The sequence below is a fragment of the Notothenia coriiceps genome, unplaced genomic scaffold (assembly GCF_000735185.1).
Source record: "Notothenia coriiceps isolate Sejong01 unplaced genomic scaffold, NC01 NC01_scaffold00033721, whole genome shotgun sequence".
NCBI classification, from domain to species: domain Eukaryota; kingdom Metazoa; phylum Chordata; class Actinopteri; order Perciformes; family Nototheniidae; genus Notothenia; species Notothenia coriiceps.
This window is the reverse complement of record NW_011366422.1, coordinates 1-9,582: the sequence shown is the minus strand read 5'-3', so window position 1 is coordinate 9,582 and position 9,582 is coordinate 1. Positions and strand designations below refer to the sequence as shown.

The 9,582-nt window shown below is 38.4% G+C and overlaps 1 protein-coding gene across 2 annotated transcripts; it reads right to left on the bottom strand.

Annotated features, from left to right (window-relative positions):
• Positions 1 to 973: 973 nt before the first annotated feature.
• LOC104961771 (leucine-rich repeat-containing protein 16B-like) lies at positions 974 to 9,424 on the bottom strand. 2 transcript variants are annotated; one of them, XM_010790109.1, is made up of 6 exons: positions 9,039 to 9,424; positions 6,777 to 6,883; positions 6,502 to 6,703; positions 5,673 to 5,738; positions 5,269 to 5,388; positions 980 to 1,686 (listed from the first exon to the last, which is right to left on the bottom strand). In XM_010790109.1, exons 1-6 carry the CDS (start codon positions 9,367 to 9,369, stop codon positions 1,646 to 1,648), a joined length of 867 nt encoding a protein of 288 aa, XP_010788411.1. In that variant the 5' UTR covers positions 9,370 to 9,424; the 3' UTR covers positions 980 to 1,645. The 2 variants fall into 2 exon arrangements, with proteins under 2 accessions (XP_010788412.1, XP_010788411.1); XM_010790110.1 differs by lacking the exon at positions 5,269 to 5,388 and having other exon boundaries at positions 974 to 1,686; positions 9,039 to 9,418.
• Between the last annotated feature and the right edge of the window lie 158 nt (positions 9,425 to 9,582).

The following is a 9,582-nucleotide window of genomic DNA, read 5'->3' as shown; positions in this document are numbered from 1 at the left end:
TAGGAAAAATGAATTGGGACGTGTCCGATTAAAAGAAGTGCTACATCAATTGCACTTACATAAAACCAGTCACCAATAACAGACAGATATTTAAGAAAATTGTCAAAATAAAAGCAACAGAATGTTAAGACATCTGGAATTTCTGGTATTTGTCAAGCTTAAGAATGGATACTTATGCCTATAATGCAACCAATAGCATTACATTAAACCATTCGTGGACTACTTTTTGGCATCTTGATAGCCGCCATTTGGGAAAGCAGTAGTGACACAGGGTGGAACTATAAGTACAACTAAACGATGAACAAGACATTTTTAGGAGACCAACATGTTATATTGAACTTCCCTGAACTGAAATAAACCGGGAAAGGGTCAACGTTGAAAACAAAAACGCAAAGAGCACCCAAACCTGACAACTCTAAATCTGTAGTGACATGCCAATCACAAGGTAGCCCCGCCCTAAGACAAACACATTGTTTATTTAATCCTAAATAAACCATATATATAACTGTATTGAAGAAGAGTTGAAACTAGCAATTGAGACCATTAACTTGATAGGAAAATGTTAACTTAGAATCAATTGAGAAGTAGGGTGATTATTTCGTAGCTTCTATACAATCTGTGTCGTCCTTAAGGCTACATCTCGTCAATAATTTTAAAATGAGAAGTGTTGATTTTACAGGTACAGAAACATTGTTTTTTCCCCCCCAGAAAATGCATAGGCTGAGCTATAGGCTTATATGTTTCTTTATGTTTCTTAACAGACAGTAAAGTGATTAAAATGTTCCCAAACGATCTGCAATAAAAGCAGCAGTGCAATTCCCTAAACCTCAAAATATTTATTTGGAAAAGTGTTACTAAGCCCAACAGAAGGGTTAGGGTTATTTGGGGAAATGCACGTTGCTCTTATTTCATAACATCTAAATGTATTTGCAGGATGCCTCATAAATGTGAATTTAAATAACACAGTACCTCGTGTAAAGTCAATTTTATTTATTCCGATTCATAGAAGCATTTTTTAGAAAATATACTAATTTTCAGGCCTGAAAAAAATCTGATTCAAACACTGACTGACTTAAATACTCTTGAAGAGATGGGAGTGCTAAGTGCATGAAACACACATTTCTCAATCATCACCACCAAAAAGCATACTCACAAACACAGTTATCAAATGACATATTATCACAAATAAAAACATGATTGTTTACCACAATGGTTAGTGCAGTTTTTAGATTCATTATTTACACCTTCACTAGAATCAAGACGGTACAAACTCACTCTTAGTAGTCACAGATTGTCAGTAAAAGACGGGGAACGAGGGATGAGACGACGGTATTCTCAATATTTTTGCACAAATGCATAAAATAGTTCATGATGACTGGAGAGACGGATTGTGTGCTTTATGTACTACGGGTTTAGAGCGTCCTTAATGCCTGAGAAAATAGCAAGTGCAACCAGTTAAAAACAGAAAGCATACCAGTGCATGCATTTTCAGCAAAAAATGTTTACATGGGTTAAAATTGAGAGGGGGGAGCAGCTGTTGGAGCTTTGTCTCTTGAGTCCACACGGTTTTTTAAAAGCTTGTTTCTCTCCAGTCCTCGTTGTTCCAGTCCCTCCCCAGAAAGCTCCTCCTGGTGCTCTGGTAACGTCATAACGCGTCTCTGTTGCCCAGCTGGGGGCTCTCATAACCTAAAACAAGCAGAAACAGTGTCAATGCAGGACTGTGCAGTTCAAAGGTCCTCCTTGGAAATGAGTTTGTGATTATGTGTAAAGGGAAGGGTTGCACTAATGGAGACATACTTAAGGAAAACGATTATAGGGTATTGACAGATGTGCCGATATCTTCCAATTCATTTTGGCCAATTGCCAATATACAAACCTTTTTTTAATCCACCTAATTGCAGATAACATCAAGTCTCATCTATTGGCATCATCACATTATTATATGCTTAACTGTTACATTGGACTCCCAGATCATATTACAATTCAATAAAATATTGACTTACTTAAATCATTCAGAAAATGGAGCCCATTATGTGGCTATACAATCCAAACAATTAAAAAGAAAATCCCATTGGTGCATTTCACATGTATTAATTATTAAGAAATTGGCATTATTGGCTAAGTTTTAACCTCATAAGGAACCACAAATGAAAAGCAGAACCGCAATCTGAAGTCGAATCGTTAAAATACAAACGATTCCCAACTGTAAGCATTACACAGTTATACTTTTAATAATTCCACTGTGAAGGTGATTTGTCACTTTATTATTCATTTTGTTGAACGAGAAGTGGCAGTTTTATGAACTTCAATGTTTAAAATCCATTCCAGTGGAGTTTGGATGCTAAAGATGTGTACGTGTAAAATCACATTGTTGCATTTCACATGTATTCATTATTAAGTGCACAAACTTAAGCACTTTTAGTCTTCAGATTAAACATTTCTATCCTTTTAAATTCAATGAAGGTGGGGACAAGCTCATATACAAAGAGATGTGTTTTTTATGATCTTGTATTTTATGGAAATAAACCTCCACAGTGGAGACACACCTGTCGCTCCCACTTAGAAACGTTCCACTGCCTATGCACTTCATTCAAGTGTAATTTGATCGGCAAAAAAGTAAATAACAAACTTTGTGACGTTGTTTTTGAAAAGTGCTTGATAAATAAGTTATTAATATTATTAAAAATGCAGATTTCATGGTGAATCCACATAAAATTATGATTATCTAGATCTGCAGAGCTAAAAGGAGAGTGCATATTCAACTAACATGAATCAGTTCAAAACCACGCTAATGTCTGCATTATGTTTGAATAGTCAACTCAATGTGATTCACTATAGAAACTGTAAGAGGTTGTTTCTGTGGCTAAACAATGAAGTTGTTGCAGGTTTATAGCTGCACTAATATAATAACATGTACTAGTGTCTGTATCTGTTTTCTTTTTTTTTGTCACACAAGTCAGCTATCTACCTTCTTTAAACCATATCAGACAGATTTCTCTTTACAATAAACCATCTGTACGCTACTTGCTGTAAACCAAACAACAGACAGACAGAGTAAGCGTCTAGTTAGTGAGCGCTAAATGCTTAAAGGAGAATAACATTGGATTTAAATTCACCAGATTGGCTGCAAACACGACTCTAAACGAATGCTAATGATGTTCTCTGTGTACTCTTCACAGACTTCCAGTATTCAGATATCACACTGTACTGCAAACACAAATGCTGTTGGCTATTAAAGTATAGTACAATTATGTAATAAATAAATAAATGAGACAATTGATTTATTAATTTTAAAAAGTGTTGATAATTGTAGCTAAGTAAAAAAAAACATATTCAGTTTTTTTAGTCAACATATATCAACAAAATTCTGTCAAACTTTATTTGAGACTACAAAAAAAGATATCCTTTAAACAACTTAACTTATATTTGTTGTCTTGTAAAAAAATGTAAATAAATGAACGTAAATTCGTTTTAGGTTCTTTTTTCTCATCATATCACTAGCTAAAAAAGGAACAATTAATAATAAATAAATATGATTTTAATAATCGTAAATTCATTTCTGGTTTCGTTTTTATGTCATGTGATATTTTTTAAGATATCTGACCAAAAGGGATTTTTCTTTTTGGAGTTCTGACTTTAAATACAGAATTCAGAGATTAAAGTCATAACAAAAACACAACAAAAACATTCACTTGTGGCCCTAATCCTCAACATCTATTCCATCTAACAAAGTAACCGAAAATTCAAACTATTATAACCCAGCCCAGCAGGCACACTTCCTGTATAAGCGGCTGTTTTCCCGTCGTCTGTGACTTATCATCATCATCCTCACAGTGATGCTAATTGAGCCTCACGCAGGAGCAGCTTCTTGACAAACAGCTGTGTATGACGGAGAGGATTGGCAGCGGTGTTGCTGTGTCATTAGAGCTCCTAGAATTCCTCCGCCACAGGATTCTCATCTCCAACGGAAAAACGTCTCAGTGTCAAAATCGACAACGAGTCAGCTAAACATGGCTGCCAATTATCTCCATAATAAGACGTGGTATCAGAAAGGAATCTGCTCGATTAAAGCAGGAGTGATAAAAGGTTCTTTATTTGAAATATGGCGAGGTTCCCGACTAATAGCACTCTCATCCAGGCCGTGTCGGAGCGGCTGCCAGCTGCAGGGAGACGTGCTGGGGAACAGCCAAATAACAGCTTTAAAGGATGTTTTGTGATTTCTTTCTTTGGAGCCATTCATAAAAATAGCGGAACAAGGATGCATGCATACAATATGTTCGGTATGACTCATCACTGTGAGAAAGTCTACAAGGATTTTTTTGGTGCAACATTTGGTGACAAAATAGGGTTGTTTACAGATGTTCTGCTTTTAGGGGGCCTATTACGCTCATCTTCAGGTTCATATTTGTATTCTGTGTCTCTACTGTGACATGTCTCCATGCTCTAATGTTCAAAAAGCTCTTTATTTTCCTCATACTGCCTGTGCTGCAGCACCTCTTTTCACCCTCTGTCTGAAACCAGAGCCCAGTCTGCTCTGATTGGTTAGCTGGTCTGTTGTGATTGGTCCAATGGACAAAGATGTCCTGCCCCTTAGCCTATCACGTACGATGTGTTGGAGCGCTAGCCAATAGAAATGCAAGTGTTACATAAAGATGTCACCATGTTACAGAAGGGAAAAAGGCCCCCAGGAAGATGTGTTCCGTGTCAGTCTATGACGTCATTGGGCTTATAAAAACCTTTCCCATTGACTTACATTGGGAAAGAGAGGTCTGTAAATCAGCAGATACTTATTTTTAAACTAAAACAACCACCCAGTACCAACACTTTTCTAACCCTTATTCATTATCCTCAAATCATTAGGCTCTTAAAGTTGTAAAATGCGCTAAAAGCCAAATTCTGAGTTTTTTCCTCTCCTTTCATTTGACTGAACCGAGAGCAGGACATCGGAGGCGGGGCTTAACCCTAAACCCAGGTAATATTGCTCTGGAGAGGCCACTGAGCAACTTTTATATGAATGAAAGTGTCATGCCTCCAACGCTGTATCCAGAGCTCTTGGAGAGAAACTCCCTCTGGAGAGAACTTTGGGATTGTAGCCTTTGCAGACCATTTGCCTGCACACAAACCTATATAACACACTGACTGCAGGATAGGGAAAACCCCAAAAAGCATAATAGGACTCCTTTAATTTTTTGTCAAATTAAAACTGTGCCAGATCACATGCCACATGGCCGTCATACCGCACATTCAGGAAGTGAAACAGATACATACACCTGGTCCCCGCTGGGAAGTCCAGAGAGCTGTTTCTGTACTGGGGGAAACTGGGCTTTTTCACAGGGAATCTGCGATCTGAGGACCTCTCCAGATCGTAGGGGCTGTCCGGGTCCATGCCTGAAGGGAAATGGCACGAGGCACACAGACAGCGTGGGATGTGGGAACAAAAAGGGGGGAGGGGGGGGGGGTTGCAGGATAAAGCGGGCAGGAAGATCTATCAGGCATGGGAGGACATCAAAATCACGCTGCTTTCATTTGATATAATGATAACAAGGCAGTGGGCCATTGTTATGAATTATGGAGAAAACAGCAAGATGTCAATTTGTCTCATTCATGCACGTGTAGAGCCAAACAGCATGCATGTTGAGTTTATCAAGCACACAGAGAAAGAAGTACGGTACCTATGTCGAACGAGTTGGACTTCCTGGTGTGACGCGATGCTGCGGGGAATCCATTACGGCCTTCATCTGGTTGGTGGAAGAGTAACAAAAAACATCATCATCTGCATTTATTCTTTCCATAATGGCCTTCTGACATCATCAACAACATACAGCATTCAGTAGTCTCCTTACATCTACCAGGTTAAACAGAAACATTCGTTGCTCAATTCTGACATTTTTCAATAGAAAATCAAGGATTGCATATTATACATGAGGCACACAAAATATAACAAATATGCCAATAATGGGATGAATATTATGATCCAAATTAAAGTCATTAAATGATTGCCCGCTAATACAAAGAAAGGAATTTAAAAATAGATATTGTTTTAAAGTTGGTTTGTTATCCGCCCAATAAACAGTGAAGAACAAGAAGGAAGAGGAGAGGAAAGACAAGAGAGAGAAGAAGAATAAGACGAAGAAGAAGGAAGATGAAAATCAGAAGAAGAAGAGGTTGAAGGAGGAGGAAAGAGAGAGAGAAAAGAGGGAGACGAAGAAGAAGCCGAGGTGAATGGCGGAGCATGAGGAGGAGGAGGAGAAGAAGACGGCACAGTATGCTGACTAGACCTGTAAGAGTTATGTAAACAAGATTTCTGAATTATTATACTAGAAATAATACTTTGTTTTTCTTGTTAACAATGGGGACTTAAACGCGACTCTGCTTCTAAACATTAGGTTAGTTCATCAAGGTGCATTATACTCATCCTGTATATTCTTATATTGTTTTATCTTAGTGATCTACACAATCTGCCACTTCTCTATCTACCGCAGAGTATCATTGTTTCAGCACCTTGACTGGCAGGATCCGCTGCTTCTCTCCCCGGATTGGCAGACGCTGGGGGGCTGGTCCCATCTTCTTCAATGATTGGCTGAGCTGGAGGGAGGCTCCTCTGCTCATTGGTCAGCTCTTCACCTGGGCTGATGGGCGAGCTTTTGGGAGAACGCACAGCCTTTTCTGGAGAGCTCGTATCTCTTAGGATATCGAGGCTCAGCTGGAGGAGGAATAGAGCATTTGTGTTATTTCACACAAGTCTTCAGATTCTTTTCCTTCTTTACTTCACATACCTTGGTGGGCAGGAGAGGACGCTGGCCTTCTGGTCCTCTTCCTCTCTGCTTCTCTTCATGTTTTCGGTCACTCTGGTCCTCTTCTACTTGCAGCCTGCCTGCCTCTTCTGAGGAAAGAAAAAAACGCTTAATATAACATATTTGACTTTATACGCACTCTGTTCGACACGGGATGAGAAATGTACAGTATCTACGATAAAGGCTTTCTCACCCAAATACATCTTGAAATTGAACTGATGAAATGAATATTATGCTTGCCACTTGATGTGTGCATATACTATATGCATGTTAATAAGCTGATAGGCAGTCATTGATCTTCATTCAATTAGCAGGAGCAGAACCTATTATTCATATTTATTGCTCTGCACAAATTGCAGAAACTATAAAAATGTACTTTTCATTAGCATTTCTCAATTTGTAATGACATTCTGACTGCAGATTCTCCCATTGATTTGATGGCATGCCCCGCTCTGGACTGGAGCTATGTACGGACGTCTTAATTCCCCTTGAGCCAGAGTGCAGTCTGCAGCGATGTTTGTAACTGAGGATGTTTGGCTCATTATGGAGTCTAGACTTGAAATCAACAATGGGCCGCTCTTTTTAAAGGGAAAGCGTACTTTTGAGACTGAACAAATCAAAACTCTGTCCATTTATCCCTTTTCAAACTGACTTTGACAGAACACCATTTCTTTTAACAGGGTATATGCAGGAATCCTGAAGTCAGATGTAAGACCTTTTAAGACCTTTTTTAAGACCCTTTCCATACATTTTAAGACCTCATCGCCACTTGGAGTTCTAACCGGTTACATTGGCGACACACTTAACCTCACATTGTCCTTCCTCCTTATCTTCCAACCATTTGGACGCAGACTTGCATTTCCCCATAACGATGTTGCTTAACAACCAGCGTAAACGGACCTTCGCTCGCTATCAAGCAGTGAGCGTGCGATGTCCTGTTCAGATGATGTCAAATCCAACGGGATGCCATAAATAAACTACACAGAATCACACTACACATCTACGCAATGATTACATTCAGGCAGACTGCAGAATACAACCTCTTTGGACAATTTATATAGTTATTGAAAACAAGCTACAAAATGTAATACCTTGGAAAATGCCGTTTAATAGCCTTCATTTTCGCTAAATTGATTGATCAACTTTTAATAATTTTTAAGACCCCGCGGACACCCTGTTTAATGATGTTTATCTAACTTTTACTTTTACAGTTTGTTACCTTTTCAAACTTTTCAAACGGCGTCTTTTGGGCTTTTTCCCCCCCATCCGTACATTTCTTTACACTATGTTACAAAAACTGTAGATTTTTGAATTCTATATTAATTTTACATTATTTATAGTTATCATAATTAATGAAGGTCCCACAATAGAACCAAAAAAGGTGACACATTTTGAAAGAGATTTTGATTCAAAAGTATCATTAGAATTATATTTGACAGTAAATATACGATAGAATTACAATCTGACAATATTATGTTTATGCTCTACATTTCAATTGTTGTTGTTTAAAGTGAAATAAAATGGTGTTTGAAATAACGATGCCATTAGTATTTAACTCACCGATATAGAATCTGTCCTATAAGATTATTACAATTATTAATGATTTTTTAAAAATTATTATTATTAGTAGTAATGGTGAAAAAAAAAAAAAATTCCTCAGTAATTGAAATAAAGTAAACTAAGTATGTAGTTTGAAAATGTTAATAATACCACTTAATAATGTCAATAGTTTATATTTTATGAAACTTGCCTTGCCTAGTAGTAGCAGGTTAGTCTATTATAATGTTTTATAAATGTTTCTGTATATTTAAATGTTTTGTATTTTTATTTGTTATACTCTACAGATGGATAGGATACATTATTTTTTTGCAAATGTGTATTTATTTAGAGTTTATTTATTTAATGTATTTTTTAGATGCTGCTGTATCATATTACAATTCCCAATTTGGAATTAATACGGTATATCTTATCTAATGTAAAAATCTCATCCAACAAATATGCTGTTTTGTGCCGTAGGGATATTTTAAAAGCAGAATATACAGACATCTGGCCCTGCAGACGAGGAAGGTGAGAACACTTTTCAGTCAGTATAGCAATGCCAGTTTTCCACTAAGTTTAGTTACAAATATAAAGTCAGATAGGCTGTTTGTATGAGGGTTGAAATACACAATAACTAATGTCCAACCAGAGCCAAAGCAAGGTCAAATTAATTTGAAAAATAACTTGCTGTATGAGGTGCAGTACCTAGGCTCTCCTGCAGGTGTCTCTGCCTCATGACAGCCATAGAGGGCTTGCAGCTCTGTGGGGGGGGCTCGGGCCTGGTCTGGCTCCCCTCTCTGTCCTCCTCCACGTCGCTCCGAGGGTCTGTGAGGGGGACGATCCTCTCCTGCCGGACACCCTCCGCCTGCCTCTCAGGCTGCTCCCTGGAGGACGCTACGTGGCCGTTGGTGTGGGCGTCGGGGGGCACGTCGGAGACGATGGTGGACCTGTCAGTATCCTGCTCCGTGTCTTTGATGTCGCAGGAGCTGCTGCCATCAGAATCCTCAATCTCCGCCCCGATGCAGCTGTACACCATGCTGACCAGGTCTGTGGACTGGACAAAGAGACAACCATGGATAGAAAGTCTGCAAAGCTAAAAAAAAAAAAAAGGTCATTCCACTATACAAGGGGTGTCCAAACTACGGCCCGGGGGCCAAATGTGGCCCGCCATTTTGAATCGGCCCTCAGCAAATTAAAAAAGTATAATGGAATACGGCAAATAAATTCAGTCAATTAAAGTTGGAAAAAT